General features: G+C 34.5%; 2 protein-coding genes and 1 pseudogene across 2 annotated transcripts; 2 read left to right on the top strand and 1 right to left on the bottom strand.

Annotated features, from left to right (window-relative positions):
• The first annotated feature begins 1,737 nt into the window (after nt 1–1,737).
• LOC120012319 (thylakoid membrane protein slr0575) lies at nt 1,738–6,631 on the top strand. Its single transcript, XM_038863681.1, has 9 exons — nt 1,738–2,079; nt 2,734–2,780; nt 2,865–2,967; nt 3,723–3,809; nt 4,457–4,540; nt 5,256–5,309; nt 5,843–5,923; nt 6,160–6,205; nt 6,337–6,631. The coding sequence occupies exons 1-9, from the start codon at nt 1,867–1,869 to the stop codon at nt 6,414–6,416; spliced, it is 795 nt and encodes a 264-aa protein (XP_038719609.1). The 5' UTR covers nt 1,738–1,866; the 3' UTR covers nt 6,417–6,631.
• A 124-nt stretch (nt 6,632–6,755) lies between these two features.
• LOC120012549 lies at nt 6,756–12,235 on the bottom strand (annotated as a pseudogene).
• Nucleotides 12,236–13,772: 1,537 nt separating this feature from the next.
• On the top strand, nt 13,773–15,680 carry LOC120012548 (protein TPX2-like). The gene is made up of 6 exons (XM_038863993.1): nt 13,773–13,805; nt 14,263–14,301; nt 14,548–14,661; nt 14,764–14,823; nt 15,112–15,206; nt 15,544–15,680. Exons 1-6 carry the CDS (start codon nt 13,773–13,775, stop codon nt 15,668–15,670), a joined length of 468 nt encoding a protein of 155 aa, XP_038719921.1. The 3' UTR covers nt 15,671–15,680.
• The last annotated feature ends 7,835 nt before the right edge of the window (nt 15,681–23,515 follow it).

Raw genomic sequence — 23,515 nt, 5'->3', positions numbered from 1 at the left:
ATTGTTTTCAAACTTTGCTTGCCATTGTCCACATGGTCCCTTTGATAGAGCACTAAATTAGGGATTCTATATAATTATTCCATATACATAGGTCAACTGTTGATAGAGCACTAAATTAAGGATTCTGTATAATTATTTCATGTACACATGTCAACTATATCTTTTCGCGGTATCTCTTTGATTGTAATTACATTAACCAAGATGATTTACTTTCCTCCTATATCTCGTAACGCTAGGAAACTAAAACCCTATATATTATAACATATTTCATCAATGTGAATAACACAATTCTCATACAAATTATTTATGGTATCGGAGCGGTCTGTCAACGAACAGATTTGATTCTCAGCCAACCCTACCTCTCAGCTAACCCTATCTCGCTTCAACCCACATGCCCATGCTACTATCCCTCCTCCTCTCTTCTCCTTCACAAATAGTTTCTCCACTATGTCTACCTTACCTCTTATTTCAAACTCCGGTGAAAACCATCTCACCAACACCATCACATTTGACAATAATACCACCACTGGAACAACTCCAACCTCTCTTCCACATGACCACCTCTCTTCCTTGGGTAATAACTTGATCTCCTTGAATGCTATATCCCAAAATTCAAACTAGCAAAGCATGGAGGAAACTATGCATCTTGAAAATCTCAGATGAGCAATATTCTCTTTAGCTATGATTTGCTCGATTATGTTAATGGATCCCATACATGTCCTCCTAAATCCCTTTGGCTTAGTCAAGATCGACTGGTATTGCTGGCCATTCAAGCCATAGTTCACAACACCATCGGCCTAACCATCAATAATTCTCACCTCCGTCGATGCATGGACCAACTAAAAATCACTTTCGCCAATAGGTCCAACACAAGCATGCTTACTCTTCTGTCCACTCTTATGAATACCAAGAAAGATGGTAAAACAATTGTTGCATATATGACCAAAATCAAAAGTCTTGTTGATGATCTTGCTCTTATTGGGCACAACTTGAGTGATGCTGAAATTCTTGCTCACACTCTCTACGGTCTAGCAGATGATTTCAAAGAACTAACTACTGCTATCCATGTCCGTGACACTCCTATTTCCTTCGAGGACCTATATGACAAATTTCTTGATGAAGAGCTAGTTCAAAATCGTGGTGAGCCTAAGGCAGATGAAGTATCAATAATGGCTCAATTTGCTCAACAACAAAATAATTACAGAGGCCATGGTGGTGGCAGAGATAATCGTGGTGGTTCCAACCCCGGACACCTAAACAATCACTCGAGTCAGACCTCTACTTGTGGCAACCCAACCATGTTCGGCCACCATCCTCTCATGGGCACCCACATACATCCTCAAGTATGAGATTTAGTTCAGGTACTCAGTTTAGCCAATCATCTCACTTTTGGTACAAATTCCACTCGAGCTGAAACTTGTTCCGCTTTAGGAAGAAGCATCATGAGTCGTTTATCACATATTTTGCTCGAATGCTAATTGTCCTGCTCGAGCGCATCTAATTGCGTAGTTTTCACAAGACCTTCAATTTTTCCCTCTTTTGAGCTTCGATGATGCATCGTCAAATTTTACGAACCAAGACAATTAGAGCTTAGTCTCCCTTGTCTTTTTACTAGATAGCACATATGTTTTTAAATATGGTGCACCAAACGCAACTTATATTTCTAATCCAGGGAAAAAAAAAACAATTTTCTTCTATTTCAAACCGATAGAGGGTGACAATGGTGACACGTCATATGGAGTTTTGGCGGTTGAGGGATGATTTGGGTTTTGGATCACAAAGCTGTAGGCCTCACATTTCCTCTCCGAAACTAAAAGGATTTTAACAGAACGAAGGGGTTTGTCAAGTTTTAGAGAGACAACGCCAATGAAAGCAATATCACCGTTGCCACCGGCGGCAGCCGCTAGCGCAACCGTATTCCACTCCCACTATCTTCGTTTCCATGGCCAATTTAGGATCCGGAGCGCAGAACGACGCCGTTTGAAGATGAAAATAGCTTGTACTGCCAAAGCCACTGGTTCGGCCTCGGCTTCTACTGAGAAAACTATTGTCACCGATTCCGAATTCTCGCTTGCTAAAGTACGGATTCCTTCTAGATTATCTTGTTATGTGTTTCTTTCTAATCAGTGAGTAGGACGCAAATTTGTGGATAAAAAACTAGAACAAGATATAAATTTAAAAAATTATTCAAACCTGAAAGAAGTTACTGCTTTATTCCTTGAATGCCTAATACTATCAGATAAATGCTGTACAATTGCAACTGAATTGTTCAAATCGTATAGTTTCTTCTTCACTAGCAGACTGGGACGTTAGTGATAACCCATCGGGTCCTTGTGTCTCCATGGTGTTGTTTCTTTCATTAAATAAGTGATGGACTGATGAAAGTTCAAAATTAATGAGAAAGAGGGCATGCTGAAGGGATTTTGAATTTCATTTCTGACAAAACATTGTCAGCTAGTGATAGTAATAAGGACAGAGCATCAGGATTGATAGCTGAATGGGAACTGGAAGTAGCTTATCATAATAAATTAATCCTGGTTAGGATGGCGAGATTATCTAACATCATATGTGTTGTGGGTGAAATTCACCAAACCAGTAGTAATCCTATTCTTTGGTTGCACATTGAGTCATTTCCTGAATATGTGTTATCTTCAGAACAACATGATCATGCCTCTCTTCATCACCTTCTGCTAATGAAGTACTCCATATGTGTATATTTGATGACTGCTACAGGTCTCATTCGGTGCCATTGGTCTTGGCGCTGGAGTTTCACTCTTGTCGTGAGTTCCTTATACTTTCATCTACCTGTTAATCTAAAGTATATTTTTTAAAACTTTTACCCCCTCTTCTTGGCTTATTCTAAGGTATGGCTTCGGGGCTTATTTTAATATTCTTCCCGGATCAGAATGGTCAGCAATAATGTTAACATATGGCTTCCCACTTGCAGTAATTGGTATGGCTCTTAAGGTAAGGGTTTCTTTCTAGCTGATGGAACTAAATTATGGATATGGATGAACATGAAATAGAATTATCTCTTATTCACTAATACAGGTTTTTGGGATTAAATATTTAGACGAGGTTCGCTAAGTCATATAAGTAGTAGTAGAATATACTGGTGCCTGCTGAGGCAAATGAGGACAAATCCTTATGTGCTTCTGGGGATACTCCTCGAGTCCCATTTATTTACTGTTAACTTTCTTTCCACAGATCCAACTTCCTCAAACACCACCCACCAAAAAAAGGGAAAGAGAAACAGACCATGTCTACTGTGGTTGTGTGCTACGTACTCTTGCTCATCATGTTCAGTTGATGAATTTTTGTAAAAACACGATGGAAATATCTCAATTACTTATTCAATCCAAAAGTGCAACATTGGACTTGAAATCTCTGTTTTGGTGAACTTAGAAGCTAATTAATTGCCCATATTCAATTTCCAGTTTCATTGAATGCATAAGCCTAAAGGAATTTCTCCGTAATGTTTAAGCAATAAAAATCAAAATGCGCAAGAATCAGACTTACTCGATTGATTTTGCTGTTGCATATGAAGTTTTGTTAATTGGTCCAGAACTAGCCCATTACTTTGATTATTTGCATTTCCATTCTAGAATGGAAATTTATGTTTACCAGAAGTTCTACACTGTTCGCTCCTGTAGTTTAGTGGTTGCGGTGATTAATGTTGTGTTTCTCTTTTATCACAATCTAGCTTGTTGACTATTTTGTAGTATGCTGAACTCAAACCAGTGCCATGCTTGACTTATTCTGATGCTCAGATGTTAAGGGAGACATGTGCCACTCCAATTCTTAAACAGGTATAAATCTTGTTCAGGGGTACATATAGAACAATTCATCAAATTTTGTTTCCCAGAATGTGTGTTCTTACCTTGAATACCTTAACTATGAGCCACTTTTTATGCCTGTTGAGATCAGATGAAATTAACCCAAGAGTGAAGCCTATTATTTCATGTAATGTGTAGAATGAACTTTCCATTCAAGCACGTTTTAGTTTTTTTGGTTAGTCAAATGAAACCGCTGGTATATTTAAATGACTGTTGCTATTGAGTCTTATTTCACTGTTAAGAAGCCAATTGGAAAGTTTTGAATCAATAAAGAAATGCTGGAGCAGAGAAATATGAACTATACAAAGTTTAATTTATCTCTCTTTATTAGTTCCTTGATTCCTTCGTATATCCTAACATGATTATTTCATCAATCTCAAACAAAGTAATCAGTTTGATGCTTCATGGCTCTATTTGAGTTTTGGAAAACTAACTAAAGGAAGGATTTTGGGGCCCTTAAATTAGTTGGTTAATGTATTTGTTGATTACATTATGTCTGATATGCATATCATGCAGCATATGGCTATCCAGCAGCAAAAGGAAAAGAAATAAATTGCTCTCTACTTTACTTCATGTCAACAGTATAATGCATCCAATGACTTTATTATAGTTTTAATTAGGTAAGGAATGACGTTATACGATATAGATATGGAGATGAGCAACACTTGGATGAGGCATTGAAACGGATTTTCCAATATGGTCAGGTATGATTTTAATTTCAACTGATTACATCCTGATTTCCTTTTCCCTTCCTTCCTTTCTTTTTTTTGTTTTCTTTTTCCGTTTTCCTTTGGTCTTCTGTCTGGTGGTGGGGAGGGGAGGAAAGAGGAAATGTCATTAAGCAATTTCCCAGGAAAGCGTTGAATACTAAAAATCTCCACGAAGGTGGCCTTTTCCCTTTGTTTAGGAGGCCTCTTGGGAGAAGATATTGACAATTGTCAACTTGGAAAATGATGGTATTGAATTGGAGATACTGCCTTTGCATAGCAGGGAAGGACGCAGTTAACTGATTCCTCCTTCACCATAAATGGTTGAAAAGATTTTCGGATATCTTGCTACAGGGTATCAATATTTTTACACTGCAACTGCTACCCTAATGCAGGAAGCTGTAGCGTCTTGTTGTTTGCATGAAGGTAGAAAGCGGAACGGCTCCATTTTAGGCTTTCCATTGGCAGTTTTGTTGGTGGTACGAAAATTGAGGAACAAAAGGGCAAAATCCCCATGTGCCTGTCTAGTACAATGTTCTTCTTACCTTCTTAAAAGATGAGGGGTTCATTTAGAAAACTGCCTTATCAGAGTCCACTTTGGCAACATTTAGCTTTATTTTGAAGTACATCATGCTAGATTATTGTATTTTATTGGATGTAAGATGGCATAAAATATTATAATGATTTCACTGAACTTTTGATTTTTCTTCAGGGTGGTGGAATTCCACGGAGGAGTGCTCCTATTCTGCAAATGATTCGTGAAGAAGTAAGCATTCTCATTTGAGAGTTGATACTGCTTTGCACTCATGTAATTTGCACTGAAATAGTAACCAGTTGATTGATATTTTTGCCAGAAACTTTGGCTCTCTAATGCATTAATCTTCAAGTTTAGGGGTTGATATACACGTTAATCTTGGTTTTCTTGTTTCCTCCCGGTGTTAGAAAGTTGTGACCATTTTTAATCGCTCAATTATGTCTGCTTCCATGACCTGAGCTAAAGTCGACCTCTTTTTGCTGTGAGATTTTCAGAATTTGATGTCTTTCTTGATGTGTTGCTGCTAGTTATTCGATACTTGGACATAGATGCATGCATTAAACTTCAATTAAACTGTTTTGCCTAGCTGCTTAAGAAAAACAAAAACAAAAGGAAAACTCAGCGCATCACTGTTTAGGAAGCTATTTCTTTGATGGTGCCTCAAATTGAATAGTATCCTGTTTGATGTCTTAACCATTATACTTTTTTTTTTTTTGATAAATCCCCAAAATACATATAGCCTTATGTTTTTTTACTTTGTGTAGGTTGTGGAAGATGGCAAATATTGTCTTGTGCTTGTATTTAAAGCCAAAGATCTGCAATTGTCAGATTTTGAGAAAAGACAGGTAAAAGGATGCTTGGGGTTGCAGAACTATGCTTCTAAAATTATTATGCTGTTTACTCATTATATACATAACCAATGTGATCGCCAGAATCTTGCTGTAGCTGTTTAATATCCTTGGTTTGGTTGGAGTTCAGAATGCTAAATGTGTCTTACAATGCTATTTCAAGTCTTTAATTCTTAAAGCTGCAGAGAAGAATAGTTGTGTACTGATTTTGATCCCCAAACTACGTTTTTCAGGCAAAATTAGCTTCATTTTTTGGACCGGGCATCTCAGCTGAAGTTGGTGAGTTCCTAAATGTTTTTCAATGCTGTTTTGCCATGAAATGACTAATTCTTGAAAGGCATGCAGTAGTAGTAGAATCATTCAAATACATACAATTTTTCAAAGCAATACTAATAAACTAGTGGGTGCAGGACAAGGAGAAAACAATCTGTTTGAAGTACGACTTATTTCTGAGACAAAATCCAATGCATCGTCTTCAGGAAATGTTTAACAGGATTTCCTCGTCTGCTATCCATCTTGGTTTTTCCTCATTAGTCTACAAACAATTGCATGTGAAATTCTATATAATTTGTTGATTCAGTTTGTTACACACCCCAATGTCCATATTTAATTGCGAGTACAGTGATCATCATTTTGTAGCAAGAAAAAGTCCTTGAAACCTTATTTGAGAGGTTTTATCGTGTGATTGGCACTCTCTTTCAACTTTTCAAGAGAGCAGAGTAAATAGTATTAGCAACAGTTGGCTTGTCTGATCTACTCATGGGTATGCATTATCCTATGTTTAAACTTAGAGAAGTCCAATTCATAACTTGACTCGACTCAAGTAGATTTTTGATGGCCTTTACTTGATTTAGTGTCTGTATTCTTCACATTTTATCTTGAAATCATGCCAAGTTTGCAGGTAACTATCAGATCTATTAGCTCATCCACTTTGCAAACAGATTTGAGCTTTTGATAAAGTACAATTGCATTGTGGAATAGAGACAATGCATAAATATCTTTAAGCTTTGCTAGTTTGCTAGATGCATCTGTCTTATCCTTGCTTCCATCTTTACGTGGACTAGAACAAGAATCAAAGTGTGCAACACTAGCTTGCAAGCTCCGGCTTCTACTCCTACTACGCCTTCTATGAGAACTAGTTTCTCTATAATGGCTGATTTTTTCATAATCTCTATCAGAATACTTGTATTTCCCATCATAACCATGCCTCCGCTCCCTGTCCCTCTCCAATTCCCTGACTCGGTCTCTGTCCCTGTCCCTTTCATGATCCGATCTCTGCCCTTGCTCCTGTCACGATTGCGATCGTGGTCGCGGTCCCTGTCCATTCCCCTCTCATGATCCCAGTCTGTCTCGACCCCGGTCTCTGTCTAAGTATTCTTTGTAAGTGTTATCAAAACTCTGGCTTCTACGGCTAGGAGATCTTCGTCCATCATTACCACTGGTTCTGTGATAAGAGGGTGGGGGTAGGGTATGACGAACAGGTGATGAGTCCCTGGTTGATGGACCATGTGGAGCACGTTGACCAAGAAACTGAAAGTGATGCCTTAACCGAAGGTGGCCGGCGAGCAGTCTCCTCAGATCCATGACGGATGGCAGCACCTGTGACACCAGCATGCTTGCTAGGAAGCTTCATCTTTTCAAAGATTAGATACAACTTGACGCATTACAGGAACAGTGACGCGAGGAAAGAGTGTGTCGAAGTAATGCCGAAAAACAAGAAAGATGGTGTTAATTTCTCTCTCCGACAATGATGAGTGAAGAGCATCAAATTGAGACAATAAGACAAAGATAATACATGCAACATGCTATCTGATCATCATTCCATATTGAGGTGCTGAAACTTACAGCAAACAAATGTAATACATGGCTAGCCACTCTAAAACTACCTAGCACGAAGATGATTATCAACATTCAATTGTAGTTCAGATAACATTAAAGATTTAAGAAACATACGATCAGGAAAGCTACCTGTGAAAAAAAAGAACAAAAAATTATATAGATCCTTGGACATGCATGCTTCAAAATGAGAACAAAGAAAGTTCAATCTCTTATTCTCAAGATATTTCAATAACAAGTAAAGAAAATTCAACCTCTTATGCGGGTTTCCACGTAAGAGAATTTTGTGTATATATATATATGCACAAACAAATATATATAATTGGGCTTTGGTCCTGGCTCGTTTAGCCCAAATTTAGTCCATGGGATCGAGCCCGGCCCCAAAATTAAGGCCCAGACCCGCCCATAAATAATTTCGAGTTGCCCAGGCTTGACGTCTTTTCGGGTTTCGGCGCGTGGACCGTTTGTTGACCCCTACATGTTGTCACCTGGCTACTTAGCACCTGCTAGGGGTGTCCACAATCGATACGCAACCGAGAAACTGATCCGTAACTGTGGTTATTCTATTTTCGGATAAGGTTTTTCGGTTATGGTTTCGGATATGGTTAGGATTTTAGTAAATATTTGGATATTTTTATGATTGTGGTTTTTTCGGTTATGGTTATAACCGAAAAAACCGAATAATATTAATATATATCATATATATGATATATGATATATTATGTAAATATATATTAGATTATATTTTATATATATATATATATATATGTATATCAGAAATTCTCCTATGTGGACCAAAAGTGTGAACCAAGTTTGTGGACTTGTTTTTCAACCATAGATGTGGTGGGGCCCATAATAAATGTGTGGCCCCCACTTATGTTGTGATTGATTACAACCATTGGATTTTGGTCCACAAACTTGGTCCACACTTTTGGTCCACATAGGAGAATTCCTGTATATATGTATATATATATATATATATAAAAGTTACATTTTGGGATATATGACTATGGGAGGCCAAGTAGTATTTGTAAAAATTTGATTATATCTTCTAACAAATTATAAATTTAGATACCAATTAACTTAATCATTACATAAATTATAAATTAAGATTGATTAGTTGAAACTCATGGTGATTTTATCATTTTAAAATTCATATAAATCAAGATTGATTATTGCTAAAGCGAAAATGGGGAGACATCTTCATGTATGTTTTCTTTTCTTTTATTTTTTTTCTTGATCATATTATTTCTCTCGGTCTTGTAAATTTATTTTTCTTTAATTGTGATGAGATAATATATTTATTATCATTATCATGAATTTTTTATCAAACTTTGTTAGATGGAGTTGGAGTAGATCGTGGGATATTTTCTCACTCTATTTGAGATTTATTAATACTTTTTCTATTTCTTCAAAAACTGAAAACCAATCCGATCCGAAAAACATGGTTATTTCGGTTTGGTTATCCAAACATATATGGTTCGGTTATGGATTCTAAAATATCATAACCGAACCAATTCGAACATTTCGATTATGGTTAAAAGCCGAACCGAAAACCGAATGGACACTCCTACTTACAATGACAATGTTTTGATGGCCCATTATCATATATTTGTTGGGCCATGAATCCAATATTGGCTACAACAATGCCATCATCTTGTCCCATTTTTCTTCGAGCAAGGGGCCATGGTCTTCGGCTTGCCCCTTGCTAGCCTGCTTTTATGCTACATGGGCCCACAAGCAATGAATTAGACTATATATATATATCCTTGTGTTCTTTTTGTTTTATTCAAAAAAATTTCTTGTTTTATGTTGGCATTCCAAACTAACAAATTGACACTATTGTGTTCTGCATTTTCGTATTCCCATGTCACATCATATATTCACTCCTCACTGAGTTCAAGAGTAGGCCCGCCGTTTAACATTACCTACTGGGCTAGCTTGTTTATCATAAACCCAAGCCAATTGGGCCAAACGGGCTGGCCTGCTACATTAATGGAAAAAAAGTGCGAGCAAACATAAAAATCATATACCTTGTACACATGGCCTAAAATGAAAACAATTAAATAAAAGTTGTTGCCTTAAAAGTGAAATTTTAATGTTTGTTTGGAGGAGAGGATAAGGAATTTTAGTGTTTGTTTGGAGTAGAGGACAAGATAAACATAAAATTATTTTTTAATGATGTTATCAGTATAATATAACTTTATATAAAAATGAGTTCTTATATGTTGCAAGTCGTATAATATAAAAACGAGTTGGATCTCGTTTTTATTTCATACGAATCGCTTAGAATAAGAGATAACATGTTAAATAATAAATTAAAAAAACACCCTCACCCTTACCCTCACTCTTTACACTTATCCTAAGTTCATCCTAAACTTAGGATGAACTTTACATGTATTAAATTATTTGTGTTGATATTATGTAACAACGAGATTTGATAATTTTTATCATTAGGTCACCATAAAACACTAATAAGAATAAAATGACTAAAAATAATTATTGTTTTAGTTTGGGATAATTAAGAAATATTACCATAAATTTTATAATTCATTTTGTCTAACAACAAATAAAACACTGTATTGTGTAAGAAATATACTATACAGCAAAATACCTTAGTCTTTTCAAATATTGAACATAGTTAAATTATACAACAATTAACATATACAATGGATAGTAATATTATACTATCTTATACAGAGTCTGAAAGTAGGGATGGCAAAAAAAACCGATCCGAGTACTATCCATAGGGTACCTGATCCATTTAAAATCAGAAAACCGATTCTATAGGTTTTGAAAACGATTTTGGTTTTGGTTTTCAAACCCGTCATGGTTTAGGGTCGGGTTTGGTTTTTGGTGCCGGGTTTAGGGTACCCGAACCATTTAATAAGAAGATTCATTATAGTAATAATATTATAAATCAGCTATAAATGTATACTACTAGGATACAAAATTATAACATGATAAGCATATTAAAACACATATATTTATAGAAGCATACTAATAAAACTATAAATTAGACTAATTTGAATTGTAAAATAGTAATTAATATAAATCATACTCAATATTAATTTATATTAATATAATCATCAAAGAAAAAAATAAAAATATTAAAAGTTAAATGGTAAACGGATACCCGATGGTAAACGGTTATGAAACGGTTCCGGATTTGGAAATTTAAATGGTTTTTTAAATGGTTTTGGAACTGTTTTGGTATAATTGGAAGGGTATCCTACCCATTGCCATCTCTATCTGAAAGAGCCTTATTACTTAAGCCAAAGCACGAGTTTGCATAGTTATATAAGCCAAAACATTTGTTAATACAAAAATATAAATTAATTTTATAATCATGTATATTCGTGAAAAAATTGTAGATAGCATACATTATTTAAGGATTATTCTTGTCCATTTTGTTACATATATATATGTAAGTCTTTCATGTTTCTCATATAAAATGTTATGGTAACTGGGTATCTCTCTCTAAACATAGAGCGTAAAAAATTTCGTTTGAGATATGAAGTTTGATTCTAAAAAGACGTAACTATTTTTAAGTAATTTGCATTGAGCCTCGATCCAACTAATCTGTTGAGTGAGTTTGTATGTGTCTAACCCAACTCGAGTTTGGACTTAATTGGTTGTTCAAAGGACACGTTTCCTCAGTTGTTCTAGATTATCAAAATAAGAGAGACTTACACAGCTCAAAAATTGGCCAATCTTTTTTTTTTCATTGAACATTTGTCTTGTGGTTGTTTAGTGTAGCCCATAGTTGGGCCTTTTATAGATTTGTTCAATCCATGATTGCTACAAGCCTAACCCATATATGTTCATCCCATATTCAATCCATATTTTTGGTTGAAGATTATCACTAAGGTATTGGAGATAATATTTTAAAAGTTTTTGTTAAGTAAATAAATTCGTATTCGCCATTCAAGGAGCAGTCATAGGATTCCAAACAAACTTCAAATAAAAGCATTGCATTAGTAGGTTAGTTTTCCATTCATGACCTAACTATAATATATATGTATGGTCTCTTTAAATTCCTCTCTCTCTCAATTGTAATCTAATTTCCCTCTTGGGTAGATAACGGCTTCAAAAAGAAATTATTCTGACTGGACCTTTTTCTTCACTTTTTAACTTATTTTCGAATACCAAAAGTGACATAGGGCCTAAAAGTAATTGCCTTGATGAGTGAGTCTCCCCACTTGATAGCTATTCTATTTATAATAAGAGAAAGAGTTTTTTTTTTTTTTTTATATCGTGGAATTTCTCTAAGACAAATCCCTTTGGACTCACTCCAGTGAAGTAAACTATGATAATTTGAAGAATGGGTAGAGGAGAAAGGTTGTGTTCTATAACACTTGAGGTATTGTCCCACATTAAGCCAAATGCCATGTGGGTTTTGTCTCTAAAGGGCTCTCTAGTGTTTGAGGGTTGGGTTGGGCACCACTTATAAATTAGATTAGAATCCCACATCTAAACGATATGAGACTCTTGACTCTCCCCCGCACTTGTGGGCTTGGTTATGCGAGGCTCAACAAGTGGATTAGACGGGTTAGGGTCCATCATGTGGGACCCTTCACCTTGTGGATGATCCATATCCAAAAGGCCCACAGGTGACACAAACACCATCGAATGAAGGTCTTGAGGATCGAGCAAAGACTCCGATACCATATTAGAAATCCACCTCAATACATGTTAACTATATTCTCCTCTTTGGGATTTTGATTACCGTGAATACACCGGATTACCCTCAAGGATTTATTCCTCCCAAGTCCAGCAAGTGAGCCAAGGCCCAACTCACTTAAGCTTGGAAAAGGCTCACAGGTGATGCAAACGCCACAAACGCCATTGGATGGCGGTCTTGAGGATTGAGCAAAGGCTTCGATACCAAATGATAATTTGAAGAATGAGTAGAGGAGAAAGGTTGGGCCTAACAACACTTGAGGTATTGTCCCATATTGGGCCAAAGACCCGTATGATTTTTATCCCTAAAAGGGCCCTCTACTGTTTGAGGGTTGGACACTACTTATAAATTGGATGAGAATCTCACATCTAAATGATGTGTGACTCTTAACATAAACCCTCAGACTCGAGCACAACACTCTCAGAAAGTTCCCTATACAAAATTAGGGTAAGTCGCTGGTATTTTACCAAGGGATATGATCCTAAAGTGTTTAGGATAAATTTCAAACCTAAGACAAATTAGTTTACATGAAATATTAGGAATCAACTCGACTAACCCTTGAGGTTGTAATAAGAGCTAGAGTTGATCACTGAAACATGCAAGTCAGATAGTCAATAATTTAACGTGTAAAGTGGAAGCATGAGAGAGAGATTCAAGCAGAAAGTTTGGTGTAAAAGAGCATGGATATTAATTTTTTTGTGCATGCGTGTGATGTGGCAGCAGAAAGTGCATGCTCATCAACTATTCTAAGAGGACCTTTTTCTTCACTTTTTAACTTATTTTGGAACACCAATAATGACATAGGGCCTAAAAGTAATTTCTTTGATGAGTGAGTTTTCCCACTACTCACTCCGGTAGAATAAACCTCTGGACCGAATATCGTAGTCTCAAAGAGTTTCCTACACGAGATTATGGCAAGTCGTTAATATTTTACCAAGGATTGTGGTTCCAAAGTATTTGCTAGAGATTTCAAACCTAAAACATATGATACCAGGAATTAATTCGGCCAATCCCTTGAGGTTATAATACGAGTTGGAGTTGATCAAGGAAAGAAGGAAGTTACATAGTCAATAATTTAATGTGTAGAAGGGGAGGCATGAGAGGGAGATTCAAGCAGAAAGTTTGGTGTAAAAGTGCATGGAGATTAATTTTCTTGTGCATGCCTGTGATGTGGCAGCAGAAAGTGCATACTCATCAACTAAAGAAAGTTACAAATTGCCAAACTTTGATTTGTGTTAAACACTTAAACCTAGATCAGCTACCTATTTAAACTCACTTCAATTGTGTGTTTGGATATGTTCAATGCTAATTAGTGCATCCTTAAACATGGAGACACCACATACCAAATCTCCAAATAAGGTATATATATATATATATATATATATATATATATACTTCTTTTCGTTCATGCTCTTTATTTTCCTTTCTCAAACTGCAATTTTTTATTTAAACATTTTTTTTCACATAAGGCTATTTCATTCATTGTGTTATTTCAAATTTTATAAGTCACGGACGCTGACTTTTTTTTGTCTGTAGCAGTGGGGTCACTGCTATTCACTTTTTCAGAGATGCAAATAAAATAGATGTCCATAACTTATAAATTACGGACGTCCGCACTTGAGAATTTACCTATATATATACACACACATACAGATATATAGACATTTCATTCCATTAATTGGTTCCTATACATACATCACATGCATGTAAATTGGTAACAACTAATATTTATGTTTTGAAGATTAAAAATATAATTGTATATTACTATTAATTAAATCTATAGATTTAAGGATGATCAAATTTGTTTTTGATACAGACAAGAAACGAAGCCAGAGATCGACTTGACAAATCTAAGGTAATTAACTATACATACAAACTGCAATCCATGGTGTTTTTTCTTCTTCTCAATGTAGCAGTCTCACGGATATCAATATTTATTGTCTTAATTATCTCACATACTGAGATGAACGTATACAATTCCATATAAATCATAGCGGACATGCCATTATTTGGGATAGTTGGGACAAAAAAAAAAACACCGGAACACTTAACATACTTTCGATATGATTAAAGGTGCAAAGAAGTTCATTAATTTTTGTAGGGTAGACCAACCCCAACAACAACAAAGGCTGCTGCAAAAGAGAATACAAAGCCACAAGAATTCAGACTCCATACTGGACAGAGAGCTCTCAGACGAGCAATGTTCAATTATTCGGTGAAAACAACAAATCAAACCCTTTAATTTTGTTCAATCACTTTTCAATTATACATGAAACTTGGAGTGTAAATTAGTTTATTTGTTAATTGTTAATTACAGGTTGCGACTAAGATATATATGACACAGCTACAAAAGAAACAAGTTGAGAAGTTGCACAAGGTATATATATATATACACACACATACGTACATACATAAGGACTTCTCACATGCGCATGCACCAACTATGTGAGCCAATTTTACGCACTTGTTTTCAATCATAGATGCAGTGAGTACCATAACAAATGTGTGGTCCCCACTTTGTTCTGTTTTATTACAGACATTTAACTTCTAGTGTAAAAAGTTGGTGTGCATGTGAGAATTATTCCATATGTAGGGCTATTTATTAATTAAACATTGAAATTAAACGCAAGTGATTATATATGGGTTAATTAATTTGGTGTTATAGATAATTGAAGAGGAAGAGGTTCGGATGATGAGAAAGGAGATGGTTCCAAGAGCCCAATTGATGCCTCTATTTGATAGGCCCTTCTTTCCACAAAGGTTTGTATATACACATTCTTTTTATAATAACCGACATCAACAATACAAATTTGTTCTTTGAACATCCGATATGGGTGTAAACTCAGGTTATCAAGCCTCCGAGTACAGAAGTTTTTCACCTGATGATAGAGTAAGTTGACCCAAAGTACAATGTGTGGCCACAAGGCTAGTATTCCCCGTGGAAATCAAACCTAAAACCTTTTGCGGCCATACGATTTTGCCCCTAAATAAACACCACTAGACTATCATCCAGTTGGTTGTGCATACACATATCATGAAAATTTTATTACTATAAACCTGATTGTAGCACTCTTAATTAAGCCATATGTAATTGCAGATCAAATAGGCCATTGACAGTTCCAAAGGAGCCAAGTTTCAAAATGTTGAACAGCAAGTGTTGGAGCTGCATTTCTGACGACGAACTCCACCATTTTCAACATGCTTTAGGTTTTCAAGCCCATTAAGTGAAACCACATATTATAACTCCATGAGTAACTCAGATGACACTCATCTATGTGGTATATTATAGAAGTCTCTAATTCGAGTCTCTCCATCCCCTTCCCTTGTATTAAAAAAATTATGCAGTTGTGTAGATAATCTTTTTTAGTTTTCTCAGTCAAGATTGTTTTGTGTACCTGTAACTTTTTTTCTCATACTTTAAAAAAAAAAAATAATGTGTGAATTAATGCAATTTTACTTTTGTTCTCCACACAATAGGGGATTTTATAATGCTTCAATTGACTCACTTTTTTTTTTTACTTGAATAGCCAGTTTAACTTTCTAAAACATTTCGAAATCAATAATTTGAAAGTTCAATAGGCTGGCCCAGAATATCAAGGGTTGAACTGTATTTTTCAAATAATTTAATTTATTTATAGATGATAATAAAAATAATAATATAATAAATCAAAAAAATTATTTAATTATATATGATTGTGTGATTTTTATACCAAGTACCAACTATCAAATAGGCAATTACAAATTATAAATGAACAAAAAAAGTTTGAACCGTCTATATTTTAGGGTTTAAAGTTTTTGCAAAAAATCAGAGGGTTAAAACGGTTAGATACGATTTTAATGTAATTTCATGTTTTAGAAGGAACTGGTTTGCCTTAACTCAAAAAACAATCGAATCCGGTCATATCAGTGGGTCAAGCCAGATTAATAACTATGGTTGAAATTACTAGATTTATTCTGATGAATTGTTAAATTTCCACTCCTTATCAGCTGGTAAAACAAATGCTTGGGTTAATTTATTAGTCAAATATGCACTTTTAGTTTTTTTTTAACGGGTATCCTATCTTAACAACGATTACATTGAACCCCATCTTATATGAAAAATTCCTCATTGTCTGTTTACTCATTAAATTTCTAAGTATCAATATTCACATTAGGATTTATTAATATTATGTTGTATCGGAATGGACTCACGTAAAGCTTGTTTGTTGTTTTGTTAGCTTTGATCCTATCATAACATGTAGGGGTTCTTACTTTCTTATAAACTTGGCATCTAGTGCCCGACTTTATTTTCCTTAGTAGGATTTTCTATATTCTTGACTCTTTTTTCTAAATTTATTTTTTGGTATACTTGTTCTATTGATTTCGTTATCTGCTAAATTTATAATGGTCATTCACATTAAAAATTTATTTACTCTTCAAATTCATATCTTTGTAATTGTTGCTTGTTGTATGGTTCGTATCCTTTGACTTTTAGTGGACACTATTTATACTCGTACAATTCCTTGGTTTTGTTCCTATTGTTTCGTGGATTTTTTAGTTTACTTTTTTTGTTCGATACGTAATTGTGACTATTGGGATTAAAAATCTTATATTGATATGACACTTGTATGATAAATTAAACTGTTCACTTGAAATAGTCTTGAGATAAGCTTTTGGTAAGCTTCAGAGGTTACCAGATCTGAATCTACAGTTTTGTTTTGTTTGAACTCTATTTTTGTATTGATTTGACACACGTTTTTATTCAGATAAAATTGATCTGGATATTATCTAATACAAGAGATGTGATAGGAACAAAGTACTAAAAATTGATATGGACTACTTGTGGATTAGTTGAAGTTGATTTGGACTCCTTGTTTGTTTAGTTGTTGGATAATAACTAATGTCTATTAATTGGATATATATCTGTTGGTTTTTATCTTAATCATGTGTAGCAATTATCTTCAAGATAATCATCTGATCAACATTTGAGATTATCAGAAGTGGTTCGTGGTGTCTATATAAAGCATATCAACATGGAGTGAAGTACATCGAATCTTTGAGAGAAAAAACCCTTGAGAGAGATAATTTGTGCTTCGAGTTTGTTTTTTTGTTTGTTTTGTTTTTCCACTCTCTTAGATGTTCTGATGAGTGATTCATGTCTATATTCATTGTCAGAGAGTATGAGTTTCGTGTTTGAGTGCTGCTCTGTTGATTTCTCTAACTGATCCATAAGAGGAAGAAGAAGAGCAAGACTGCACTGTTTCGAAGTAACCTCCATAGACTACCTTAGAAGTTACCTAGATTGTTCTTGAGTACAAAGTCTCCCGAAGAGCAATTGCAAATCATCATTGGTGTGTTGATTTGGGGTTAAAGCATACGTTGAGTCAAGTTGTATGATCGAGTCATAGGTAACGATAAATTGTAAGCTTTTCTTCACATAGTGGATTGCTTTGACATGATGGTCACTCATAGACCCGAGGTTTTTTCCCAGTCAGGATTTCCTCATTAAAATTGTGGTGTTCTTATTTGTTTATTTTCCGCATTGATTTCATATTACGTTGAGTAACAATCTTGGGAAAAGAATATTGTATTCTCAGTGACTCTTGTCTTGTTATTATTGTTGAATCCTATTCAAAGTAAATTTTGAATGAAACCTCTTGTCATGTAGTATAGACATTAAATTTGGAGATTTTGATTCGTTAGAAAATATTCTTAATAATAAAAAATTTTATTCTAGAAACATTATTCTCAATGCCATAAAATTGATTTCATTATTTCATAAATATTTTTTTGTGTTTTTATAAATTTACTATTTGCAAAAATATTTAAATCAAATAAAATGATTTTACAATTTTCAAATGAAAATCGTTTTAGAAAAACCTTTCATAGTATTTGAAATAATATATATTTTCTAAGTAACTTTTGGGAACTATGTATGTACATGGAAATTTAATACAAAATTCACATATCATGATTGCTTTGCGATTGTGGATTGATATGGATCTTGTGTGATGATTATTCTATATATACCGAGTTTGTTGGTTGGATTTATAGGTACCATTATTCACTACAATAAAAATAATCAATACCATTATTCATAAAATCGCAGTTCTCCAACATTTGAGAACCGCTTGTATTGTTTGCATCGCTAAGCCTATACCTGCATTTTTTCGAGCGTTGGCACAAGTATTTTGAGCACTATAATATGTAGGTGCAACACTGCCCGTTTTTAGTCGCTGTTGTTGATAAAATAAACGCAGTTGTAGACACATGTCTGGTGACATCATAAAACGTGACAATAGGTTAAAAATTGTTGGAATTGATTGAAGTTTTTTAGTAACCCATAACTATTGGAATTGTGTAAAACCGCTGCTATAATTTGTTTATGTTATTCTACTAATTAATTTAATTTAAGAAATTAAACACATCCAAACACAAAACATCATCAGTTCAGAAAATCCAAAACACAATTAATGAAACAAGATATATATATATATATAGCTTGAACTTCTATTACCATTGAAGCATATACTATTATCATGTACATATTGTTCGAAGTACGTATATATAAGAAAACACATTAATTGGAATCAAACATCAACTTAGATCTTCAAAGTACAAAATAAATCTTCAAAAGTCCTTCTCAAAGTTGTCCAAAATAGCTAGATCTTCAAATGTCCTATCAGTTTCCTGAAATATTAATTGGAATCAGACATCAGCCCAAGTGCAAAAGTGCAATGCCAACATGCCCAAGTGCAAAAATGCATGCAACCCAGCAGGGCACATGGCCTCCTGCTCTAAGCCATTTTTTCAGTCCTCTTTGCAGCAACATCAGGATAATTGTCAGCATCAGAGGCCTCAATTAGAGATATTTTCCAAAACTAAGCAAGAGTCTGACGCTTAATTTTTTTTTTTTTTTTTGATAAGCAACAGGATGTATTAAGAGGAGGCAAAGACAGTACAACAGGGCATCTATTTGGATGGCCTGAAAAAGAGGGAGAATAACAAACTAAAAGAGAAAATAAAGCTAGAACCAAACCAGAAAATCAGAACTTCTCCTGGTGCCTTCTTTTGCTAGCAGATCTGCTAAGTCATTCCTTCCCCTTAGAGTATGCTGCAAGTAGATGCTTGGTACTTTATATTTTAGCAAAATAAGTGAGTTTGCTATTTGGCCCAGATAAAATCCATGACCATCAAAGTATGACTATGCTACCCACTCAAACTTCTAAAGCAAAAGTTTTCAAACAATTCTTTTTTAACTAGGTCTTATAACAAAATACAATGACCACTTCAAATCATTATAGCCTTAAAAAAGACATCAAGTTGCTTTCAATTTATGTATTTTTGTTTTGCAAATAGTCATAAGACTTGAATCACAAACATATATTTCAGGGACAAATGCCCATAATAGAATGACTAAGCCTAACAAACTGCTTTGAGAGGATCATGACTATTAGAGCTTGAAGAACGGAGATGAGTCTCTGGAGTTACCACATGCTCACTTGATTCACCCTAGGAAAAACACATATGGAAGAAATGCAAAGTTAATCCAAAATTTACATCAAATTATATATAGGTCTAGCAACATGCATGGATTTATTATCAAAGAAATAATTATCATACATCTCTAACAGCATAAGATTGAAATGCATCAATGAATCTAGTGAACTTATCCTCCAATGATGCTAGTCAATCTGTAAGTTCCATCACTTGAGCAGATTGTTTGCTACTTATTGATGATGAAACGATAGAAACACCTTTCAATGAATGAGGGACAGAATAATTTTTTTGAGATGGAGTAGGTCCATGACCCACATCCCTTACACGACCATTTCATTCATCTCCAAGAACTTCAGAATAAACATCATCATTGCTCCAACCCATGTCATCTTCATTTGAGATCCCAACATTGGGATCTTGAGTGAGTTTCTCTTGATTTTTTTGCTATAATTAGATGTAAGAACTATTTTATTCAATCAAACACCAGTAAAAGCAATAATTTATCTAAAAACTTTATTATACTTACTATCTTTCACGAGTGTCTTCAGTGAAAATACTGCCATACTTACGTGTGTCTTGATAAATAATTTGGCACGTGAAGGAGCTACACCATCTATTTTAGTCTGTCAATATAGAAGCAAGAGTATGATATATCAATATTAGGACACTAGCAAACAAATTCAATAATTTTATTGATTACCACCATCTCAATAGCAACTCGCGCAAAGCTTTTTGTACTAGTAGTATGGATCAATTGAATCTTGTCTCAATGTCATCTAGATATCGTGAACATTGTTATGATATGAGTTTTAATGATGAAGTGTGCATTCTATATGTTGATCAAAATATGTGTTCTATGTTTGCTATGCATTCTTAATTATATTCTGAACTTGTTTCTATCCTTTAATGCTTTAATTTGCAAGGCTAACAAAGATCAACACATGAAGCTTTTAATCAAGCTTACAAGTCACTAAGTTTCAGGTTCCAGATTTCACTATGAATTGTCTTGTTGTTTTGGCCTTTGCTACTCTTACACAAGTTAGCATATCACAAGTTGTCATCCTATAAAGTCAAAGCTTGCTGAAATTCAATGAATGAGTGCAGAAAAGAAAGATTAGCAACTGATTTGAAATGGCAGCTAGCAAAGCATGCTGAAAATTAAATTATGAAGACTTTCCTAGCACCTACAAACATCACATGTTCAAGTTACTGCAAAAAGTTAAAGATGGCTGCAATTGTTGAAAAGAAAAGCAATGAAGTAGGTGAAAGAGATAAGAAGTCAAAGTTGGCTGTAAAAGAAGTTGAAATTATTGAAGAGATAAGAAGAAGAAATAAATGGAGAAGACAAGAAGTAAAAGACAGCTGCAAAAAGAAATAAAAGGGAGCTGAAATATTTCATATCACAAAGCTTTAGAGGTCAAAAAGGTATAGCTCAATGCAACGGACATATTTAGAAATTCTAGTGCATATAAATGCTCATACATACTTCATAGAAAAACACAGAACTTGATTCCAATTCTCTGAGAGTTTTACAAGCATTCAAGCCTTCATTCTTACTCAGAAAATACTCAAGCTTCATTGTACACTCCTTGATCATTATAGAGTCACTTTGTACACACAATTAAGAGTCTAAGTGCTGGTGGTTAGCTTACAAAATCACAAGAAAGTGAGGCTGGCACTTGGTAAGCCAAAACAGCCATTGTAAAGTGAAGTTGGCACTTTAAACAACAGCTGGTGTAAAGAGAGAGGCTTGGCTCTTCAACAAGCAAATCATAGTGGATTCAAACTCTCAAGGAGGAGCCTTGAGGAGTGGATGTAGGACTATACGTAGCCGAACCACTATAAATCTGTTTGCACTCTCTTACCCTACTCTTTACTTGTTTATTTGTGTGTGTGCTTGTTGTATTTAATTCTAGTACTTGATTCCTACTTGAACTAACCTAGACCTCAAGCTTATATTCACTAATATCAAGTTTCTATAAGATTTAAAGTAATATGAAATCAGTAAGTTTAAACTCAAATTTGACATATTTTTAAGGGTAAAACAATTCACCCCCCTCTTGTGTTACCTAGATTCTTTCAATTGGTATCAGAGGAAGGTTTTAAATTCTCATAAGAACTAACATTCTAGAGAATTAGATGGCTGAAGAGTTTGGAATGTCAATTAATAAACCACCATTCTTTAAAGGAAAAGACTATGCTTTTTGGAAAAATAGAATGGAGATTTTTCTACAATCAAATGACATTGAGTTATGGGAAATTGTAGCAAATGGACCATATAAACCAACAAAACAGATCAAGAAAGGTGAAGAAGAATCAGAGATTGATAAACCTAGAAGTGAATGGAGTGAAATTGACAAGAAGTTAGTGTCCTATAATGCAAAAGCTAAAAACATATTACACTGTGGACTAAGTAGACAAGAATATAATCATATTTCTACATGTGTAACAGCTAGAGATATATGGAAGAAATTAGAAGTTAAGCATGAAGGGACAAGTCAAGTTAAAGACTCTAAAATAAATATTCTTGTTCATAAGTATGAGTTGTTCAAAATGGAACCTCATGAGTCAATATCTGATATGTATGGAAGGCTTACTGGTTTAGTAAATGATTTAACTGCTCTTGGTAAAGTGTTTTCAGATGCAGATCAAGTTCAAAAGATCCTAAGATCTCTACCTAAAAAGTGGGATGCCAAGGTGACAGCAATTCAAGAATCAAAGAACTTGAAGACATTACCTCTTGAGGAACTCATTGGTTCTCTAATGACTCATGAGCTAAAATTGAAGGATAGAGAAGTAGAGGAAGAAGAGGACAACAAGAAAAGAACTACTGCACTTGCTGTACATAGTTCCCATGAAGATAGTGAAGATGATAGTGATGCTGATACAGCTTTGCTGGTTAAAAATTTCAAAAAATTTATGAAGTACAGGAAGAAGTTTCCTAACAGAAGCAAAAGAAATGAAAAAGGTAAAACAATTGATGAAGTTGTTTGCTTTAATTGTGGCAAAGCAGGACATGTTAAAAATGAATGTCCAAGGAGGAAAAAAGCACACTACATAGATAAGAAGAAAGAAGATAAGAAAGCACTTAAATCTACTTGGGATCTAGATTCTTCAGAGTCGGACCAATCTGATAATGAAGATATCAGGGCAAACTTTTGCCTAGTTGCTAAGGAAGAAGCTCATTCTTCTGCAGAGGTTAGTGAATCTGATTTGGACTCTGATTATGAAGATATTTCTATTGATGAATTATTTAAATCTTTCCAGGAAATGTGCAATCAAAATGAAAAACTTATCTTTGTAAACAAGAACTTGAAAAAGGAAAATACTAGCTTGAAAGATAAAGAGAAAGCATGTCTAGAAGAAATAAGTAAATTACAAAGCAAGCTTAACAACTTAAACATAGAACTAGAGGAGCTGAAAAATTTTAAGGACATTACTATGCCTGATAATTCAGATTTGCTAGAAGAACTTAGATGTCTAAAAGAAAATAACAAATGCTTAGAAGAGTCTTTTAAAAAATTTTATGCTAGTTCAGACAAGCTTGATAACATCCTATCTATGCAAAAACCATATCTAGATAAAACAGG

The sequence above is a fragment of the Tripterygium wilfordii genome, chromosome 13, assembly GCF_013401445.1.
Source record: "Tripterygium wilfordii isolate XIE 37 chromosome 13, ASM1340144v1, whole genome shotgun sequence".
NCBI classification, from domain to species: domain Eukaryota; kingdom Viridiplantae; phylum Streptophyta; class Magnoliopsida; order Celastrales; family Celastraceae; genus Tripterygium; species Tripterygium wilfordii.
Note: the sequence above shows the minus strand (reverse complement) of the source record. Positions and strands in the feature narration are given on the sequence as shown.

Bases quoted from the DNA above. Each gene is read 5' to 3' on its own strand.
- LOC120012319 (XM_038863681.1), top strand. From the start codon at position 1,867: ATGAAAGCAATATCACCGTTGCCACCGGCGGCAGCCGCTAGCGCAACC. The intron at 3,810-4,456 runs GTATAAATCTTG...AGTTTTAATTAG, and splicing joins CCACTCCAATTCTTAAACAG to GTAAGGAATGACGTTATACG. The intron at 5,310-5,842 runs GTAAGCATTCTC...TACTTTGTGTAG, and splicing joins TGCAAATGATTCGTGAAGAA to GTTGTGGAAGATGGCAAATA.
- LOC120012548 (XM_038863993.1), top strand. From the start codon at position 13,773: ATGGAGACACCACATACCAAATCTCCAAATAAG. The intron at 14,302-14,547 runs GTAATTAACTAT...TAATTTTTGTAG, and splicing joins ATCGACTTGACAAATCTAAG to GGTAGACCAACCCCAACAAC. The intron at 14,662-14,763 runs GTGAAAACAACA...TGTTAATTACAG, and splicing joins GAGCAATGTTCAATTATTCG to GTTGCGACTAAGATATATAT.